General features: G+C 37.8%; 2 protein-coding genes across 4 annotated transcripts; both read left to right on the top strand.

The window, feature by feature from the left end:
* The first annotated feature begins 8,871 nt into the window (after positions 1-8,871).
* Positions 8,872-11,624, top strand: LOC141618760 (uncharacterized). 2 transcript variants are annotated; one of them, XM_074435843.1, is made up of 4 exons: positions 8,872-8,976; positions 9,116-9,214; positions 10,111-10,197; positions 10,992-11,624. In XM_074435843.1, exons 1-4 carry the CDS (start codon positions 8,938-8,940, stop codon positions 11,073-11,075), a joined length of 309 nt encoding a protein of 102 aa, XP_074291944.1. In that variant the 5' UTR covers positions 8,872-8,937; the 3' UTR covers positions 11,076-11,624. The 2 variants fall into 2 exon arrangements, with proteins under 2 accessions (XP_074291944.1, XP_074291943.1); XM_074435842.1 differs by having other exon boundaries at positions 10,111-10,260; positions 10,992-11,617.
* A 7,383-nt stretch (positions 11,625-19,007) lies between these two features.
* LOC141622292 (uncharacterized) lies at positions 19,008-20,634 on the top strand. 2 transcript variants are annotated; one of them, XM_074438340.1, is made up of 4 exons: positions 19,008-19,345; positions 19,471-19,554; positions 19,706-19,819; positions 20,171-20,634. In XM_074438340.1, exons 1-4 carry the CDS (start codon positions 19,132-19,134, stop codon positions 20,275-20,277), a joined length of 519 nt encoding a protein of 172 aa, XP_074294441.1. In that variant the 5' UTR covers positions 19,008-19,131; the 3' UTR covers positions 20,278-20,634. The 2 variants fall into 2 exon arrangements, with proteins under 2 accessions (XP_074294441.1, XP_074294442.1); XM_074438341.1 differs by having other exon boundaries at positions 19,013-19,345; positions 19,741-19,819.
* The last annotated feature ends 2,445 nt before the right edge of the window (positions 20,635-23,079 follow it).

Consider the following 23,079-nt stretch of genomic DNA (forward strand, 5'->3'; position numbering starts at 1 on the left):
TTATTGTGGGTTGATGTCTTCATGGGGAAATCCAAATTCACCAGACTGCTGTACATGGAAGGGTGTCTCCTGCAGCAATCAGTCGGGTCATATAATCGGGCTTAATCTCAGTGGGGCTCTATATGAATGGTGTTACTTCGAAGGTCAAATATTAAGTCTTTCCCTTTGTGAGCTCAAGCTTCTGAAGTACTTAGATCTTAGCTCAAATTATTTCTATAACATGGTGATGAGTTGTATTTTAGTCGCTTTTTACCCAGCGTTTATACCTTATTTCGACTCGATTTTGCGTGCTTAAATGATCAAAAAGCTCATTTTATTTACTGATTTATAATAATTAGTCGTCGTAGTTATATTTATTGATTAGTCGGATTTTTATTTAATATTACTACTAATATCATTTTATTGTAATAATGTGTAGTGAGGAGGAATAATGACACGAAGGCCGAGTAAAACGAGACGGAAATAAAACGGGTTGATTGGTCAAAGAAATGGATTGAATTACACTAAGTCAACCAAGTTGACAAAGTGATTTTTCCAAGATATCAAACTTCATAGCAAAGTTCAATCGTCATTGTTAAATATGGCGACCTTAATTGCCATGATTCTTCATCATCACAAACGTACCATATTCATTCACCATTCCAGCAGCACCAACAGTCACACCTCCGTCTCATCACCTCTAATCAAGCACAATCAGATGAGCCGAGTACCCCTCCGTCCTTTTCGAACTTACCATGTTCATCATCATCGTCATTCATTAAACCCGTGTCCCTTCTCCTCCATCATCAACGATCAGTCATCACCATCAACGTGCTTCAGCAATCATCAATTGAAGACAAATGCATCCCCAGCCGGGGACCCGTCTGCCGGCCAACCGGCTCCCAATATCAAATTGTTCTCCCAGACGGTTACCCGTCTGCCGCCCTCACCAACCGGCTGGGAATACAATTGAAAATACTCCAATTTCCAGAAACTTCCCAGCCGGTGTCAAGCCCGGCCGCCGGTTGACCGGCGCAGTCCCTTGTTCTGCGATTTGTTCACCCGCACCCTTCTCTTTTCCCCTTTTTGTTATTTTGTTTTGTTTGTCTAATGTATTACAATTGGTCTCCCTTGTGACGGGTTACCATTTGTGGCGGATATTTTGTGAGTTAAAATGGTAACAAAATGGGTTAGTGGAGAAAGGGGACCACATGAATAGTGTTACAGAGAGAGAAAAAGTGGGTACTTTGTGAGGTAAAATGGTATCCGTCGTCACAAACAAGAATTTGTGAATGTATTATGTCGGTTGATTAGCTAGGGGTTTTTATTAATATTAGGTTTATTATTATTATTATTATTATTATTATTAGCTAATTAAAATTGTAATTAGAAGATGTTATATAAGTCTTCTCTCTCACATTAGAAATCTCCCCTTTAGACCACATTAGTTTTAGTCTACCTTAGAAATTAGACTAGTTAGTTCATCTTTCTCTCAATATTTTTAGAACCCTAGTTAGAATATTTCTCCTCCCTCAATTTTCCTTTTATCAAGGTTGTAATCTTTACTCAAAAATTAATACAATTGTTCTCTTGTTTATCCAAGTTCTTCCATCAATTCAAAGTTTCCATGTTGTTGGTATAATTCTCTCCCTTAATTTCATTTGTTTACATTTACTTTCATTCAAGTTTTGTTAATTGTTTATGCTTGAATTCTTCTCTTTTGTTGTTAGATTGTTATTGTCTCTATCTTGTTCATCTTATTCATGTTCACCATTGTTGTTTCTCATCTAAAGGTTGAACCTTTGGGTGATTGTGTTAAAGTTTGAGTCTTTTTGTCTTAATCCTTGCTCTTCTTAGTTAAATTAGCATTACCTTTTAGATTTGTTGGATTATTACATGATTAATTGTAGAATCCATTTTCACACCATGTTCATGATTAAAGAATCCATCTTTACTAATTATCTTGTCTTAGTAGAAATGATTAGCGAGTAGTCTTTTACTAGGACTCGGTTTGACCCAACATGAGTAATTTTACAAATTGATTCACATAAAGGCTAATTGTTGGAGGAGATTAGTGAGGGTAGTCTAGAGGATTGAATTGGTTTATGGGTCAATTGTGGGTAGTGTCGATTCGTAACCCTTGTCCACCAACGAAAGTTGGTTAGGTTGTGAATTGGATACCCGGAAATTGGTCTTATCACTAACCTAGGTTGAGACCGAAAGGGAGAACCAAGGGAGGGTACCTCTAGACTAGCGTTTGAAATCGACCTCCGAGAGGAGGAGTGAGATGACCCGGAATACGATGGGTGCTTAGTGACCTTAGCCAACTACTAGGCTACCTCGGGAAAATGCATGTTTTCGGGGTAGTTAGGTGTTAAGTTAGGGATTCCGACCTTCGAACCCGAGAGGGGGGTTGGTGGGTAGAGCTAGTGTCCTATTATGAGCCCGAGAGGGAGTTAGTAGGCGAATTAGAGCCATCTCCCCCTTGCTTGTCTACCCGAATGATTAACCTAGGGAATCGTGATGTGGAATTACGAATTGTTGGTGAAAATCGGGTCCTGGGCTTTTAATTCCTTGAATTACATAATTTTCCATAATTAGTTCAATTGCATTTTAGTTTATTTAGTTTAGTTGATTAGCAAAATATCAATCTATTTCATGATCCGCGTAGCTAGCTTATAATCTAAGACAAAACTAATACTCAAACTTGATCTTCTTGTGGTTCGACCTCTTGTTTGATTGGGTACGACGACCTCTACCCGTTATCACATGGATATACCGAGTTCAATTGCCTCCCTCGTCAACCTAATCCACCTCAACCTCTCTTGGTCTGCCTTCGGTGGGAATATACCAAACCAACTAGGAAATCTTACCAGTCTAACCTCTTTTGATCTCAGTAATAATGAGGGACTTTCTGCCAAGAGCTTGAATTGGGTTTCGCGGCTAAGTTTGTTGAGAGACATTAACTTAAGGTCTTAAGTGGTACCAATCTTAGCGAGGCTACGGACTGAACTCAGAGCATTGGCAGTCTGCCTTTGTTAGAGGTCCTTCAAATGGACGACTGTCAACTTTCTACGCCGATTCCATTCTCATCTATTGTATCCGCTAATCTTCGCATTGTTAGCCTTTACAGAAGTGATTTGAATAGTTCCTCAATTCTTCAGTGGTTGTTCAAAACTAGTAATTACTCATCACACAAACAGTCATTGGAATATCTCAATCTGTCGTATAATTTTATCCAAGGGCCTATTCCTGATGCAATAGAGGGAACTCGGAATTCCTTAAATACCTTGATCTCTCTCAGAAAGTAAAATTCCTGATGCAATTGGAAATTTAAAATTTCTTGAATACCTCGATCTCTCTGGGAACTCACTCTCAAGTAAAATTCCTTATGCAATTGAAAATTGAAAATTCCTTGAATACCTCGATCTCTCTGGGAACTCACTCTCAAGTAAAATTACTTATGCAATTGGAAATCTTGAGTCTCTTATACACATGGATCTCTCAAACAATTCACTGTCAGCTATGTGTTACGGTTATAATCTTCGATCTCACATAGAGAGTATTTACCTTTCATTTCCATGTTATTTTTCCTTTCCCTTTTCATTTTTGTGCAAAACAAAGTAAAAAGTTTATTGAACGAAGTAATACTTGAACAGTTCCATACGGCGATCCATCTTAATTTTCCTTTGCCTTTTCATTTACTGTCTCTCAGGTCCAGTCCCGCCCACACTAGGGATTTTCAGTGCAATAGGGACTACGTATTCCCTTTTATATCTCGATCTGTCCAATAATCATCTTGAAGGTGCCATTCCAAGTGTTGTAGGGTATTCTCATTCGATATCACATATTGATTTCTCAAATAACCAACTTCAAGGTTCCATTCCCTTTTATACGTATTTTGTTTTCTTCCCGTAATATCAAATTGAACGTCCTTTGCAAGTAAGAAGACTTATAGAGTCATACTAGTCAACAGTCAACATACGCTGAAATTTCAACAAAATGACTCAAGTCTACTGCACTAACTACTAGTAAAGCATGTTCATTATCTAAGGTTATATCATCATATGGTTTCATAATAAGCATCTTCATTAAATCAAAACATCCCAATTTTACTATTTGATCATCCTTGCTGTCCACAATGAATTCGCATCATCAAATCATCAAAACATCCCCTGCCTCTCTCTTTCTATTTTGTTTGCTTATCCTACCATTATGTGCAACTTGTAATAATGTCGAAAAAACCGTTGTTGCTCATTGTATCGACCAAGAACGAGATGCTTTGCTCAAATTCAAACACCACATTGAGTCCGATAATTTTGGGTTGCTGTCCTCTTGGGGTAATTCAAATACACCAGACTGCTGCAAATGGAAGGGTGTCTCCTGCAGCAATCATTCGGGTCATGTAATCGGGCTTAATCTCAGGGGGGCTCCATATGAAGGGGGTTGCTTGGTTAGTCAAGTTTTAAGTCCTTCCCTTGGTGAGCTTAAGTTTCTTAAATACTTGGATCTTAGCTCAAACGATTTCTATGGTATGGATATACCGACTTCTATTGGTTCCCTCGTCAACCTAATCCACCTCAACCTCTCTAGGTCTCACTTCAGTGGGAATATAACCAACCAATTGGGAAATCTTACCAGTCTAACCTCTCTTGATCTCAGTAATAATTACTGGCTTTATGTGAAGAGCTTGAACTGGCTTTCGCAGCTAAGTTTGTTGAGAGACATTAACTTAAGTGATGTCGATCTTAGCATGGCTAAAGACTGGCCTCAGAGCATTGCCAGTCTCCCCATGTTAGAGGTCCTTCAAATGGACAACTGTCAACTTTCTACATCACTTACATCCTCATCATTTCTTTCATCTGCTAATCTTCGCATTCTTAGCCTTTCCGGAAATTATTATATTAGTTCCTCAATTTTTCAGTGGTTGTTCAACACTACTAGTAATTACTCATCAAGAGAACCGTCGCTGGAATATCTTGATCTGTCGTATAATATTATCCAAGGGCCTATTCCTGATGCAACTGGAAATTTTCGGAGTCTTATGCACATGGATCTCTCTTACAATTTACTCTCAGGTATGTGTATCATTCATTAGTAAAACTTAGATTAGTTTCTTTCTTATTGTGTATGTTATGTTATTAGAAACTCGTAACTTTGATATTGCTATGCTCCTTCGTTGTACTGACAAACAAAGTATAAAGTAGTTTTATCACTGAACGGCGAATTTATACATTAACAATTCCATACAAAGATGCATCGCTATTTTTCATGTTTATAATGTCTATCAGGTTCAATTCCATCCACACTTGGGGTTTCTGGTTCCTTAGGGGGACCATCTCGACTTTCATATCTCGATCTCTCAAATAATCAACTTGAGGGTACCATTCCCGCTTCAATAATGAATCTCGAGTACCTTGGATACCTTGATTTGTCAAGCAACTACTTGAGTGGTGAGATCCCCTGTAAACTTGAGATGAGGGAGTATCCGTACTTTGCTAAATTCTCTAACAATTATTTATTAGGCTCAATACCAAAAACGTTGTCATATCTTGGGCCTTACGCATTTCAAGAGAATCCTAATTTTACACCGGATTTTGGGCATTTTGCGGCACATTGACTGTCAAAAACTCTTGGAGACATGCCTACTTCCGGTTCATTGATCACATTATAGACAATATTTATGTAATTGTTGCTGTAAACTTGGCCAGATTCCGGAGGAATTCTCAAGTGTAATGCGTACTTTAATGGTATCTAGCTAGTGTTGTTGAAGTGTGTGATAATATAACTCGAGTAATAATCTCAGAATGTACCCGTAAACATACGAAATCTTATATGAAATGGTTGTATGTATATATAAAAGTCGGTGAGAAAACTTAAAATCAAGAGTCTAGCGGACAATATTATCGAGCTGAGATCAAGAAAAGTGACGATTGTTTACTATCATGATCGTTTTAACATTGCCGGTTGTATAGCAAACCTGCTGGAGTACCTCGAATACAATACAATGATTTGTCAAGCAATTACTTGAGAGGTGATGTTCCCTGTAAATTTGAGATTAAAGAGCTTACTTTCTATAACAAAAGTTCGCTAAATTGTCTCCTTCTCTTTGATCCCATTAGTTTGAGGTTAAAGCTCCTTTCAAAAGCGATATAGAATATTTGAGAGTTTAGACTAGGCTTTCTAAATCTTCAAGCTTGTTATTCCGGTACAAAAAAGACGGGTGTAAATGTAATATAAAAAAAAGGTAACCCTTGCGAGTTCCCTCACAGTTAAGCTCATTTCATGACTTAGAATTTAGAACGGTTCATAGGATAAATTAAATCCGGTAACTATATAATTTGGGTGACAAATCTTTTGTAAAAACTGCTTTGTGATAAGAAAAGTCTAATAAAACACAATATAGGATACCGTTTTATCTTTTGTAACTTGAAAATTGTATTTTAACAAATGACAATCAGATACAGAGTAATTTATAATAATAACCAACTTATTTAAATACTCCGTAAGTCAAAGTATCAATCATCACAATAAAAAGTACTTTGATTTAACAAAATAAAATTAAAAGTTCAATAATTTAAAGTTTTTATGTTTAAAACTTACTTTATTATTTAAAGGACAATTCTACCGTGTCACCGTGTTATACACTTATACCTAATCTTATATCCTCTCACATACTTTACATAAGGTCCATCAAGTTAACAACCCGACATTTCAATTGTAAATGGTTATATCAAGACTCGGTATCACCTGACGAAAATAACTAGAGCTGGCAAGTCTAACTCAACTCGAGTGACTCGACCCGAATAGACCCGATCAGCTAGAACCCAATAATGTTGCAAACCGAAACGGACTCGACCCAATGCGAATTGTAACCTGACATGGCCCGGTGATCAGTGACTCGAACCCTACCTGGCCCAATATTGATTCGATCTAAGCTTGACCCAATTAGAGTGATGACCTTAGAATTATAAAGCTTAATATTGACCAAATTAAAGTGATTGAGTGTTTAGATTGATACGTTTGACCAAATAATGAGGTAATTAAACCAAATAATAGTGAAAATTTGAATTAATGCGATAAAGTATAGTAATTCGAACCCAATAATAACCCAACGCAACTCGACCTTACCATGTACATGAGTACATCATTTGACCCGAAATGACCTTACCCGATAACGACTTGACCCGAACAGGTAGAATCCGATAATTTTGCAAACCGAAACTGACCCGACCCGATGGCGAATTGTAACCCGACATGGCCCGATGACCAGTGACTTGAACCCTACCTGACCCGATATTGATTCCATCTAAGCTTGACCCGATTAAAGTGATGACATGAAAATTATTAAGCTTAATATTGATCAAATTAAAGTGACTGAGTGTTTAGATTGATACATTTGACCTAGAGCTGTTCAAAGACGGGCTTGGGCCGGACATGGACCGGGCCGAAGTGAGATATTTGCCCTTTAAGACTATGGTGGGCGGGTTGGGCCAGAATAATGGGCCACTTATCTTTGCCCTAACCCGCCCTACTATTAAAAGTCGGGCAGCCCACGGGTTACCGGGCTCGTACATATATATGATAATTTGTGAAACTATATATTAATTGAAGCGAAAAATTGCAAATGCGATATTAAAATAAGTTCATTGCCATATCCAAAAGCTACATTCTCATCCGAAATTAAAACTAAGTACAACCTCAAGGAAATTACTAATTTGGAATCTGAAATAAAAGTAAAAAAACGACATTTGAGCAACTTGTTCGATCTTAGTAAAAAAACCTAATAATCCCCCTACTACTAAGAGAATAAAAATTCTCTTAGTTTTCCCGCTTAAAAGACTTCTTCTTAGTTGGGCCTATTTTTCTGGATACTGCTAACATTACAAGATTTGATGGATTGTAAATTGTGGATCTTATACGTAACCCACTTTTTTCTATCTCATATATCAAAATAAAAGCTATTAATAGCCCACAATTTTGGACTCTACATGTCATATTACAAGCTAGATGAGTGAACTTGATTTCTTATAAATTTAAATTTATATTATATTTATATGTTACCTCTTTTGTAAGAAATCATCATTTATTTATTATGTAAATTTTTGTTTTAGCAATATGGACTATTTTTTTAAGGATGTAAAACCAATTATGTATTTTTGTATTAGAAATAAAAAAAGTGAAAACATCATTTTAATAATTCGTAAATCGTCTTTTTAGATGCGCGGAATATTATTTTTACCGCTTTTTATTATAAGGTTAATACGCGTTTTAAAAAGATTATACAACTAACTTAATAATTGTACTATTAATGTCATAAATTAGTTGTATGCAACGGTATAAAATTATTGCGTTATTTTTAATAGTAATAAAATAACTTAACTTAAAATGTCTTCTTATGGTAGTAAAATTTTTTTTCTACCTCTTATTAATATTATATTTAATAAATTATAACCCTAACATTAAATTAAAAGTACACTTCATTTATGCAAATAATTTAATTGACAATGTCTCTTTATAAAAGAAATCTAAAAAGTACCGTGCTATAATACGGGAACTACACTAGTGAGGTAATTAAACCAAATAATAGTTAAAAATTGAATTGATGCAATAAAGTAATTCGAACCTAATAATGACTCAACGCAAATCCGACCTTACCCTGTACTTCATTTGACCCGAAATGACCTTACCCGATAACGACTCAACCCGAACCAAAATCGGCCTGAAAGAGTAGGTTGACCGGAACCCAATATGACCCGCTCCAACTTCACCCAACCCAAACTCAACCCGACTAACCCCGAATGCCACCTCTAGAAATAACATTGTCCCCTAAAAGAGGCCCAAATGAGAAAGGCGGGAGCGGGAGGTAAAAGGCGTTGCGAATTGGCGCCAACTTGTTTCCCTCCATTAATCCCACTACTACTCTCACACAGTCACACTTCTCCATCTCCACCTACAATGGCGACTCTCCCCTTCCGTCCTCCTCAATTCTCCGACGTAATTTTCTTAATTTCACTTTAATTACTACGCAATCCAATTTCCCCCAATTTTTGATGCTTAATTTCATGATTTTAAATGCAATTTTGATTATGATTAATGTACAATTGACCTAATTTAACTGCATGATTATTGATAGGATGCAGCATGGCTTCCTCCTTGGCTTCAACCTAATCATTCTCAATCCTCAATGACACCGTTTCTCCGCGACGACGATAATTTCCCCAATTCTCTTCAGGTTTTCCCCAATTTCGACGTCCTGAGCATATTTTTTTGCTATTTATTTTGTTTTCGTTTGATTATGTAATTGGCTGTGATCTTTGTTGTTTAGTTAAAGAGCCTTTAAATTATTTATACTGTATGATTGAAGCAGTTCACAAATTACTTACTAAACCCTAGTTCTGCTAATTTGTCTCTATGGATCGATTTTTGCTTCATTTGCGAATTAGACGTGGTTTCCTAGGGCTAATGTCACACTAACATGACTAACTCTATATTTTGACATTGATTTTCGCTCTAGGGCCGTCTCATTTCGTTCTTTTAATCTTAAACTTGAAAGATAGTACTATTATGTGCAACAAGTTCAGCCTTTCGCGCTAGGGTGCCTATCCTTTATTTGATCGGAGAAGGGTTGGAAATAGGGGTGATCATTAATCATTTCACACTAGTGTGATATCTCTAAACACGATCACTAAGTAAACCCCCATAGAAATGAACCAGGAACATTAGAAATAAACTAGGAACTGGTATATGATGAGCAGGGTTTAAATATATAACTCGGAAACTCCTTATTGATGAAACTTAACTAAGTGGTCAGTGATTCAGTCGCTGTGATCATCCTTTGTTCAAAAAGGAAACGAATATATACGGCAAAAAGTAAAATAAGTGGTATTCAGTGACAGTTTTACTCGATAGAATGCCTTCAATCGAAAATTATGTTTAGATCGGCACAGGTGATTAAATGGCGGTATTTGTGCTTTATGTAAAGAACTGGGGAAAGAAAAAATGTTACTCAAGATTCAGCATATTATTATTTTAGTTATTGAAACAATAATGATGTGCACCTCAAAAATGGCTGATGTTGCTTGTATTTCCTGATCCAAATTCTTGTTTATCTGTATCTGCAATTTGTAGAATGTCGATATACCTAAAGGCGACAACAACCTTGCTAAAGATTCAAATCTTCTCTTAAGTGGAGGAAGCATACACAAGCCGTACAATGTTTGCCGTTTGTACTTATCTGGTGAAGATAGCTCACCAATTACCCTCACACCTTGTGAAAAGGTATGTGTTTGTGGTTTTCATTGAGACCTTTTTTCTTATTCAGGAGATGCTGAGGTAGTAGATAAAGTTCATTGAGAGTTTGAGACCTTGTGAAAAGGTATCTGGTGAAGATATCTCACCAATTACTCTTACTTATTGGTAGGATTACTGTATGATTGTTGTAATTCCATCTTTCTAATAGCATTGTATTCTTTTTAAACTTGCACTATCAGAGTCGTTTTTTATCGTTTTATTCATTGTATGCATCACTTACTCGTTGCACTACCAGTCTTGTTGTTAGTCATATCTCCTGTTATCAAATTCTTTTGTTTTCTCCTGGCAATATGGAAGCTAAAGTTCATGGATGAGTTTGACTAGTGAATTCACGAGTCAACAAAATCATTTGACTTGAGAAGTCACCGAAAACTCCCTATTTGTTAAAATAGGATTGTGTCTTGCATGTCTTATTGCATCCCAGACAACTAGAATAGACAATTTTGAATTTCAAGCATACTACCTAGATTTCTAGGGGTTAATGTGTTATTTTCAGACTGATTTTTGTATCTAATTTTTAGCTGGTTTGCTACCATCCACTCTCCAGCTTTCCATAAAATCGACATTGAGAGGAAAACATCTGAGACTGTTTGATATGTATCGTAGTGTATCTAGAAGACAGAACATAGTGATTTACTCCATAAATTTTTCTTGCTATTAACTAGACTGTTCTTCTGTTCTTGCTTTCTGGTTTGCAGGTGTTGCATTTTAACTTGTATCTTTCAACAGATGGGACGTCCTCCATTAATGATACATCTCAAAATGACTATCAAATCTGCTGACGACAAAGCTTTACATCCTACTGAAGTGCTACATAGCCCAAGAAAAAATAACCCGTGCAATATGGACAATGATAATTCTGTCATCAAGCTTTCTCCTCTACCTGAGAAAAATTGTTCTGGCAAAGTTTGCAAGAAAACTTCATGCAAAAGTAGGAACTCTAAACCTGATAATTCAGAGATATACAATGCAAAGGGCGCTGAATGTGATGACGTCATTGATGCTGTTGAACTCTCTGTTGCAGCATCTGAAGCATTGGTCATACATGAAATAATACAAACTGAGTCAGTTCTAGAAGCTATGCCCTCTGCAGCTATACTTGAAGTTGCTCTTCGAGTAAAACAAGCACGAGTTGATGGATTGCAAGATTCCTCATATTGCTTAAAGGATGCCGATAACTTTTCTGAAACTCTTTCAGACTTGAGTGATTCTTACTTGGAAGATGTGTATAACGATGTTGGTTTTTCGATTAGCCGTTTGGGACAATATTTCTTCCATGGATCCATCTGTTTCCTGAGTGAAGGATACTCCTATGACACATATTCACTATGGAGAACTTGTGGAGAACTTAGGTACAGATAAATCGAAGGACTTGCCCAATGTAACTTTCAATATGGAGAGGGAGAAGTTCAAAGTGAATGGAATCAAGATATGGAATATTTGAAGGATAGGTTTCTTGCGAGACCTATGGAGAACTTAGGTACAGATAAATCGAAGGACTTGCCCAATGTAACTTTCAATATGGAGAAGCATGAGAAGTTATCCAGAAATTCAACTTTTGACTCGATACCTGAAATTCCCTGTCATCCGGAGCTTGAAACTTTGGATACTATACAGGTGAATCAGGTAACTGAGAACATGAGTTTTTCATCTACATTTTTATATGGGCTATGCTCCATTCTAGGTCGTTTCCTACAAGGATTCTTCATTTCACTAAGAACCATTGTTTTGCATAAACTAGATAATTTGGCTTGTATACATCGAGAACTTGAGATAATGCAATTTTTAAGAATGCCGTCTTCACACTTACACTAGAGAACTGAAAATCGTGAGTGGCATGCAGGGAGAAAATGACGACAGGATAGATGATGACTATTTAGCATATCAAAATTTGACATCTCTCTTCAGTTGCTGCATTCTGGGAAGACAGGTAAAGATTCTGGTCATTGCATGAGAACCTTGCCTTGTTATGATTTCATAGTCTATTCAGTTTCTATGCTGGCTCTAATGAAAGATGTTTAATGCCTAATTCTCTTTTCGATTTTCTGTTCACAGATATGAAGAAAGAGGATGGTGGATCATCATGTCGATACCAGAGCCGATGGTTAGGGGGGTGGGGAGCATAGGTATGCACACCTGCTGCGTTCATTTGAGTAAAATATTCTGCACCTTTTAAATGGTCTTTCGGTCCCAAAACATGATCATTTTCAAGTTTATATTTTGATAATGTCGCGAAATATTAATAATTAGAGGTTCTCTAGAACCAGCCATGGAGTTTCTGCAGCACTGAGGCCTTAGCACCCCCACTCTCATCAGACCTACTTCTCCTTTTTTGTGGGATCTTTACTATCAATTGCCACAATTGTTAATGATATATCATGTAATGCCTTTACTTTCTTGTGCAAATACTTGTGTCTGCCTTTCTGAAAGAACAATAATTATAAGCTGAAGTTTCTCGTTTTAACTAGGATGGAGATTACCATCAGAGTTGTCTTTCAAAATATGCAAAACCCATTAGTAAAATGCTTATCAATGAGGCTAGTTATCTTTCAGAGTCTACATATGTTGCTCCAGATCAGAACTCTGTTGTGAATTACCATCAGAGTTGCTCAAAATCCTCAGAAGCTAACAAACAGTTGAAAGATTCATGCAAGATAGCAATCAGAGAAGCATTGGTCAGTCAGGATGTTGTCAAAGATTCTAATTCATCATTTACCGATTCTCTTTGTTCAATGGTTCCCTGTAGCATTGATTCAGAAATTGGCAAGTCTTCGCTGGGCAACAAGAAAATTGATAACAGTAAAGTGATTACTGCTATTAAAAGCTCGAATATTGGTACAAAAATACCCTCGGAAAACGTCCAAACAAGTTCTGGTCAGAATGATGAAGAGATTGAGAGGAAGGAGAGTACTAAGTTGATTCTTTATGGTATTGCCAACAACTCCATTAATCCCAAATATCTATTGAAGCCCTTATGTGGAGAATTAATGCCTGGTTGTGCTTCTGCCAAAATTAATGAGCAACATTGTATCGACCAAGAACGAGATGAGGCTGCTGACAGTGGATCAACCTACTGGCTGTCAATTATCATTTATCATTTATCAACTTGGTCTGAAATTAGGAGTGAGCCATGAATTTTTGAGCTCGATGCTTTGATGTCGTTTTTGTATATAGACTATTAGACTCATCTAGGTTCTAAACTTCTAAATTAATTTGACGTCATTTTAGTAGACTTGAGCTATTTTCTACAGTAATTTTTATGTCATTTTTTATATGAATTTGATACATCTGCTTGCTACAATACTCTCTCCGTCCCAATCATTTATTCATTTATTTGTTTTTGATTAAAATACTCATCACAGAGAATAAAAAAGGCAAACAAATGAATAGGACAAAGAAAATATACATGTACGACATTTCTTCCCCTAATATCAAATCTTAGGTCTGTGAACGTTCTTTGCAAGTAAGGAGACTTGTAGAGTCATACAAGTCAGCAGTCAACACACTCTGAAATTTCAACAAAATAATTCATTGTCTACTACTAACTACTAGTAAGCATGTTCATTATCTAAGGACTAAGATTATATAATATGGTTGCATAATCAGCATCTTTATTATCTAACACCCAATTTTACTATTTGATCATCCTTGCTGTTCACAATGAATTGGCATCATCAAATCATCAAAACATCCCCTGCCTCTCTCTTTCTATTTTGTTTGCTTATCCTACCATTATCTGCAACTTGTAATAATGTCGAGAAAACCGTTGTTGCTCGTTGTATCGACCAAGAACGAGATGCTTTGCTCAAATTCAAACACCACATTCAATCTGATGATTAAGGGGGGTGGGGACAGTGGCGGATCTAGGATTTTAATCTAAACTAACTACTCTCACATATTGTTGGTTCACAATCGACATTTAGCCATTCATAATTCGTAACATTCCCACCACACGTCCACACGATGGTTCCGTGGATTTAACGTTATACAAAAGGCGTTGTGTTTGATCGAGTCATTGATTATGAGTCTTGTTGAAGTTCAGAAATTTTGTTTTCTTTCTCTTTGTACTTCAATTAACATTATTATTATTATTATTATTATTATCAAACCATAACCACAAATGACACAATTATTATTGCTCTATTTAGGCCTTGTAGTACAACTCTGCAAGGTTACATGAATGATACGCATCCTACCTTTTGAGGGTAGTCAAGCTGCCCAATTATTGTCTCATGCTTTGATTTTCCAAAACCATTTAACCCAAACAAAACGTCAAGCACTCTTAGAGATGGTACACGCGGTATGAGTCTATGGCGTAATGGTCCTTAGAAATTTCGAGGAAATTGATGCGGATATGAAGGAGCAGTATAAGTAGATTAATAAGCATTTTCGTTTTTTAACACAACATACGTACATTTATTATTTGATCATCTTTTTCCACAATGAATTGGCATTATCAAACAATCAGAACACCCCCTGCTAGTTTCTTATTACTTTGTTGTCTTGTGATATCTTTGTTAGCGAGTGGCAGTGTCGGTAAAACCAATGATGTTTATCATAAAAACATTACTTGTATCGACCAAGAACGAGATGCTTTGCTCAAATTCAAAAACCACATTCAATATGATGAGTGTGAGTTGATGGATTTGTGGGGGAATCCAGGTACACCAGACTGCTGTACATGGAAGGGTGTCTCATGCAGCAATCAGTCGGGTCATGTAATCGGCCTTAATCTCAGCGCGGCCCCATATCGAAAGATTTGCTTGTATAGTCAAGTATTCAGTCCTTCCCTTAGTGAGCTCAAGCATCTTAAATACTTAGATCTTAGCTCAAACTATTTCTATTGGATTGATATACCGAGTTCTATTGGCTCCCTCGTCAACCTAATCCACCTTAACCTCTCCTATTCTAGCTTCAGTGGTAGTATACCCCATCAACTGGGAAATCTTACCCGTCTAATGTCTCTTGATCTCAGCTATAATAATTTCCAATACATGGTTATACCGAGTTGTATTGGCTCCCTCGTCAACCTAATCCACCTTAACCTCTCTGGGTCTTACTTTAGTGGTAATATACCCCATCAACTGGGAAATCTTACCCGTCTAACGTCTCTTGATCTATCGTATAATTCATTTCAGGGGCCTATTCCGGAAGAAATAGGAAACTTGAAATTCCTTGCATACCTTAATCTTTCTCGGAACTCATTCTCAAGAACTGTTCCTGATGCAATGGGGAACATGGAATTCCTTAAATACCTTGATCTCTCTTATAACTCACTCTCAAGTACGATTCCCGATGAAATTGGAAATCTGCAGAGTCTTATCTACATGGATCTCTCTTACAATTCTCTGTCAGGTATGTATGTGCATCATAACCTTTGATCTCACATATTTCACTTTCAGTTTTAACAATTCCATACAACGGTCCATGTTGTTAAGTCTTATGTTTTCAATGTATCTCAGGTTCAATTCCATCTACACTAAGATTTTCCGGTGCCTTAGAGACTATGCATTCCCTTTCATATCTTGATCTCTCCCATAATCGTCTTGAAGGTTTCGCTCCAGGTGACGTAGAGGATTCCCATTCAACATCACACATTAATTCCTCAAATCAACTTGAAGGTCCCATTCCAAGTTCCGTAGGAGGGTCATCTCCACTTTTACATCTCGATATCTCCTATAACCTTCTTCAAGGTTCCATTCCAAGTGCGATAAGGGATTTGCATTCCATAGTCCATATTGATTTGTCATATAATCATCTTCAAGGTCCCATTCCAAGTTCCTTAGGGGAAGCGTCTTCAATTTCATATCTCGATTTCTCTAATAATCATCTTGAGGGCGCCATTCCCATTTCAATAGCGAACCTCAAGTACCTTGGATACCTTGATTTGTCAAACAACTACTTGAGAGGAGATATACCTTGTAAACTTGAGATTACGAAGACTCCGTACTTTGCTAAATTCTCTAACAATGATTTATCAGGTTCAATACCAATAAAATTGTCATTTTTTGGGTATAACGCTTTTCAAGGGAATCCTAATTTTCATATGGATGAGTTCCAAGGCCCTTGTGACGACGACAAACATGACGGTAACATCTATCCTGGATTGTACGTGAGCATTGGACTTGGATTCTACACCGGATTTTGGGTATTTTGCGGCACATTGACTCTGAAAAATTCTTGGAGACATGCCTATTTTAGGTTCCTTGATCGCATTATAGACAAGATTTATGTAGTTGTTCTTTGTATACTTAGCCGATTCGAAGGAAATCTCAAGTGTAATATGTACTTGATAGTTTTCTAGTGAGATGTTTCCACATTATATTACATTGTTGAAGTGATAATCACTGTTGTATTCCCAGGGCTTGAGCCGTGAAAGATTTGGGTGACAAATCTTCTGTAAAACCGCTTGGTGGTAAGAAGAGTCTAATAAACCACAATATATACCACTATAGCTTTTGTAACTTGAAAATTGTATTTAGAGTTTAGACAATCAAATACTGACTACTTTATAATAATAACCGATCTACTTAAATACTCCGTAAGTCGAAGTATCAATCTATTAGTGGAAATTTAAAAGTTCAATAATTTTGAGTGTTTATGTTTAAAACTTACTTTATTTTTTAAAGGACAGTTCTACCGCGTCATCGTGTTTCTCATATCCTCTCACATACTCAACATAAGGTCCATCAATTTAAGAACCCAGCATTTCAATTGTAAATGGTTATATCAAGACTCGGTATCACCCAACGGAGATAACTAGAGCTGATAAGTCTAACTCGACTCGAAAGACTCGACTAGATAGAACCCGAGAATTTTGCAAACCGAAACCGTCCCAACCCGATGGCGAACTGTAACCCGACATGACCCGATGATCAGTGACCCGAACCCTACCTAACCCGATATTGACCAACCCAAGAATGACCCGATTAAAGTGATGACCCGGCAATTATTAAGTTTAATCTTGATTAAAATGAAAGTGAATAAGTGTTTAGATTGATTCGTTTGACCTAATAATGAAGTATTTAAATCAAATAATAGTTAAAAATTGAATTAATGCGATAAGTAATTGAACCCAATACTGACCCAACCCAAACCCAACCCGCCTCGGTACATCATTTGACCCGAAATGACCTTACTCGATAACAACCCAACCCAAACCCGACTCGGTCCGAAAGAGTAGGTTGACTGAACATGACCGAAACCCGACATAACCCGCTCCGATTTCCCCCGACCCAAGCTCAACCCGATTGCCACCTCTAGAAATAACATTATTATCCCCTAAAAGAGGAAAGGCGGGAGCGGGAGGTAAAAGGCGTTGCGCATTGGCGCCAACTTGTTTCCCTCTATTAATCCCACTACTATTCTCACACTTCTCCATCTCCACCTATCCACCTACAATGGCGACTCTCCCCTTCCGTCCTCCTCAATTCTCCGATGTAATTGTAACAGCAAATTTTGTATCGCAAAATAAATGTAATACAAAATAGGAAACAAATGAATTTTTATTAATATCAGAAAGTTTACGTGTACAATCTCTAATGTATCCTCTGATTCTAAATGCCGTAGTAGATCACGTAAACGCTGTCTGTAGTAGAGGCGCGAACGTTGTATTTGAATGACACCTGTAGAGGTTGTATGCACTCTGTAGGAGGTGTCGATTTGTATTCTTGAGAGGGTCACTGCGACTTGTTCTCTCTTGAATGCTGTAACTTGAACTTGAATTTCTTGGGCAGGCGGCACAGTTTTGGTGTGCTTGTTGACTGCTTTCAGAAGTGTCTTGCAGAGGGAATTTATAGAGCTTTTGTGTCTTCTTCTCTCTGAATTTTATGATTATGATTTCTCTAACTTTGGAATGAATGGGAATAGCTCTATTTATAGAGTTTAAATTCCCCTTGGTGGACTTTGGCATTCACAAGCCCATTTACGGGTTTATTAGTGAATTTGGCCCAAATTTGATTCTTTCTGGGTTTAGTGATCCGAACAACTCCTTTTGTAATCCGAATCGGCCCATATTTCATTTAACCGGGACAAATTAATTAAATTAAGTTAAAATTTGGTATTAACTCAAAATAATTAATTTATTTTATTTATTCGGCACATTAATAAATTTTCCGTGCCTACAAATTGCCCCCTCGGGACCTTGTCACGTGCACCTCCCGGTGTCTTGACGTGGCGGGGTCTCGATTTTGCTTTGACTTGGAAGTCGATGATGAGCACCCTAACTTGTCGCGAAGGCAACTCCACTTGGCTTGACTTGGAAGTCAATGCACCCAAACTTGTCGTAAAGGTAGCTTTGTTATTTTTTAACATCACCCTGTCATTTTTTTTTTAGACTTGGAGGATGGCATTTTTTTTTTTTTTTTTTTTTTTTGCTCGATTTGAAAGTAGATACCCAAACTTGTCGTAAAGATGACCCATTTTTTTAACGTCACTCTATCGTTATTTGATTTGGCGAGCGACTTTTTTCTTTGACTTGAGGTTGTGGTACCTTAACTTGTCGTTGAGGTAGTCCAGTTTCTTTCAACGCAACCCTGTCATTATCCGACTTGGCGGTTGACATAATTTTTTTTTTTGGTGGCATCTCAACTTGTCGTCGAGACAGTCCATTTTTCTAACAATGTCACCCTGTCATTATCTAACTTCGCGGGTGAATTTTTGTTTGACTTGGAAGTCGAGGGCACCTTAACTTGACGTAAAGGTAGCTCCATATTTTTTCTCGTCACCCTGTCATTAGACTTGGCGGATGACCAATTTATTCAGTTATTTAACGTCGTCGTCTCCTTGCAATTTGGCAATTTCGGCCTAAATAATAATTATAGGCCCAAAACTTATCTGATGAACCAACTCCATATTGATATCCATGTGAACTACTCCATACTTAGAACACATGAATCAAGTGCGGGTTTCCTTTTTAATACGGAGTACATATTTTATGGAAAGGGATACTTGTACGGCTGCACCGAGGTAGGGTTTATGAAAACCCATTACCTATATATACATACCCCGCCACAAACACGAGCTATCGATGCAAATCAACACCTTTCATCAGGTATTTTTCTTTTTTTTTTTTGCTCTGTAATTCTTGCTGCTGCCCTTCTTTCTTTTCTTCTATATTCCTACTTCCCTGATGTTAATCTTCTTGTCCTTCTTTTCTTTTATTTTACATGAAAGCAGAACTTAAACCATTCGATATCAAGCATCGACCCGCTCCGATTTCTCGCATTTATCTTCATTGTGCGACGGATCCGACTGATTCGGGTAAGTTTATATTGCTTTTCTTCTTCCTTGTCAAATTACTCGCTCAAAGTTTGAATTGAACTGCTGCTTGAGCTTTGACTAGCATAAACAATTTTCAGTCTTTTGATTTTGCAATATATTGACGACATTCTCGACCGAATTCTTAACGCAGACAATGATTCCTTGTATCCACTTTGGATGTTTCAGGCGTTTAAACAGGCTGAGATTAAGAACATCATTTATTGGGCTTTTGATTTTGCGGCGGTCCGAATTAAGAACCGTAGAGGTATGCTCATCTCGTTCTTTTCGCCATTACTTAGACCGCGGTTCTTTTCTCTAGCAATATGGTCTATTTTGTCTGTCTGTAATTTGATCTTTGATGATATGGAAACAAGTGAAATCTTGTCAAGTTCCCATCGCTACATAAACACGAATTAAAATAGACGATTGCTCGACTGTTTGACGCTTAATTTGAATTTATTTGACCTCTTTTTGGTCTCCCCTTTTCTGCCAAGCGTGATCCTATTTAATTTTGCTGCTTCCATCCTTTTATCTTCTCACATTGCGACGACGTCTTTCTTTATCTGTTTTATTAGTGTCGTTGCTTGAATGCTCGTCCTCTTTTTCTTTGTCGCAGTTAAGTGTCAGGCGGAGTCACGGAGTTCTTCCTCTTCGGAGAGGATCCTTGATTTAAGCCCCTTTACTGGAGCGGCGGTGGCACTGGTGACGGCGGCGTCGGAATGAGAAACGATGTGGCTGATTGCATCAAGGAGGGTGAAAACTATGACCACAATGGTGATTATCGGCCTTGATGGCTGTAATGAAGTCATACTTTTCATTTAATTTTTTTTTAACAAAGCTTGAGTTTTGAAAGCACTCGACAGTTACATGGATTTATTCATGTAGGATGTATTATGTCCACTAGCCAAATTATAACACTAATCTTCTAAGCCTTTTTTTGTCTTTTCTTAATTTGCTTTGTCAATAGTAATGCTAGGTGGAATTCAACGTCAACCATCAACTTGCATTTGTTTCGTTTGCCTTCACTTCGTTTCGGTATGATACCAACTTTTGTTGTTGACTCATGCAGCTTTGTGTCGATCTACTACCTTTGTTTAGTAGATTCGGGCATTCCATTTACATCACTTAGAAAGTCTTTGAAAGGTAGTATTCACGTATTCTTTATTCGCCCGGGTCCTTTCTTTGAGCTTTATATACATTCTAACATTATGGATATATCTAGTCCCGTTTCGTTCCTTGTGTGCTTCTTTGTTGGTAGTATTGCGTGCAGGTTCATGTTCCGTCTTTTTGATCAAGCAATTTCAATCTATCAATATTTCCTGCAAGACCATCGTATTTGTTCACGCACGACAATCTTATTTATCCACTAAGGAAGATTTATTACTTCAGACAATATTCCAGCCTCCAGTCGAGTTGTCAAGGTGAACCCATTTTTGGGTCATCGCGACAGGTTGTGAAGACTTATTACCTGTCAGGGTGAACCCATTTTGGGTCATCGCGACAGGTTGTGTCAGGGTGAACCCATTCGGGTCATCGCGACACAGTTTTGAAGACTTATTGCCTGTTAGGGTGAACCCATTTTTGGGTCATCGCGACAGGTTGTGTCAGGGTGAACCCATTCGGGTCATCGCGACACAGTTTTGAAGACTTATTGCCTGTAAGGGTGAACCCATTTTTGGGTCATCGCGACAGGTTGTGTCAGGGTGAACCCATTCGGGTCATCGCGACACAGTTTTGAAGACTCATGCAATGAACCTCTTTATGAAGACTATATTTCATTACGCTCTCCCCTTGAGGCATGCCGGATGAATACGCTTCTTGATTTGATGTCTCTCCAACTTGTAAAAGACTTCCTCATATTCTCTATACTTACTTGTATTTTTTCCCTTTTTTTTTTTTTTTTTTTTTTTTTTTTTTTTTTTTGCAGGGATGCAACTCGCAATGGACCTGACTCGTCGACTCCAAGAGAGAGTACGAGTCACTCCTGGATGGGTCATCTTGGGTTCCCTTTGGAGTTACCATGCAATGAACTCGCTCGTCGATTGTAAGGAAGTTCCAAGCCTTTATGTGCCAGATTGCTACATCATTTCATCACCTGTATGCGATGTGACCCTCCTTTTATAAAGATCTATCCAAGGCTAACCGTGAAGCAAATAGTGTAAAGACCCAGCTCAAGCGGAACTCATCATCGATTAACATGGCCTTGCTTTTACAACCTTGTTTGATGATTGACTGTAATTTTAGCCGTACACTGTTTAAACTCTTGCGGGCCAGGAGTAATTATTTTGATGTAAAAATTTTTTTTTTGGTGTGGCTGCACTTGAACAAAGTGTTTGCTCAAACTGCCTACGTACATGCAAAACTAACAAGATGACAACTTGCAAGATCAAGCCAACGTAGTTCAGGAGAGGGATTTTTTTGTTTGGAGGTGTGGCTGCACTTGAGCTACATGTTCACCCAAGTTGCCTACGTACTTGTGAAGCACAAAGTGTATTTCACAAGATCAAGCCGACGTAGTTCGTAAAGGAAGAAAGGAGTATTTTTTTTTTTTTAGATTTTTTTTTTTTTTTTTTTTTTTGTATGTAGTTTAGCCTCTTGCTTAGGAGCTTTGACTTGCAGTTTACGCTCTTGCTTAGGAGCCTTCACTGTTGGGATTTAAGAATAGTAACGCTTCAAAAACTTCCCATTGATTGGGCCTACCCGAACGCCGTCTTCATCCACGATTTTGTAAGCACCATTTGTATAGACCTCTTGTACCACGTATGGACCATCCCACTTAGAGGTGAACTTGCCAACTGGCTTGTGAGAGGTGATGATTGGTCTTCGTACTGCAAGGACGAGGTCTCCTACTTGGAAAGAACGAGGGCGCACCTTTTTGTTGAATGCGCGTGACAACCTTGCTTGATAGCACTGGAGCTTTTGTTGAGCCTCTAATCTCTTTTCATCGAGAGCTTCCAACTCTGCTAATCGCAATTTGTCATTCTCATCATCTGTGAGTCCCTCCTGAATAGCAATGCGTAAGGAAGGGATTTGCAACTCCAAAGGCAACACGGCCTCCACTCCATACACCAACGCATACGGGGTTGCCTGAGTAGGTGTTTTGTATGTGGTACGATATGCCCACAACGCCTCACCAATTCTTTCATGCCAATCTCGCTTTGACTTTGCTACTACTTTTCTCAACAAGTTGCAAAGAGTTTTATTAAAGGCTTCAGCCAAACCATTTGCAGAGGCATTGTACATGGATGACTTGTACTGTTTGAACTTGAATTTTTCTCCCAGACTTGTCATCAGATGGTTGAAAAATTGTTTCCCATTATCAGTTGTGATACGTTGAGGTACACCATATCTGTGGATGATTTGGGTTCTAATAAAGTCCACAACATTTTATTTCTTCACTTCCCGTAGTGTGATGGCTTCTGCCCATTTTGAGAAGTAGTCAGTGGCAGCGAGGATATACTCGTGTCCATTTGAGGCCTTTGGAGTAAGAGGTCCCACAACATCAAGTCCCCAAGCTTCAAAGGG

The sequence above is a fragment of the Silene latifolia genome, chromosome X, assembly GCF_048544455.1.
Source record: "Silene latifolia isolate original U9 population chromosome X, ASM4854445v1, whole genome shotgun sequence".
Lineage (NCBI taxonomy): Eukaryota > Viridiplantae > Streptophyta > Magnoliopsida > Caryophyllales > Caryophyllaceae > Silene > Silene latifolia.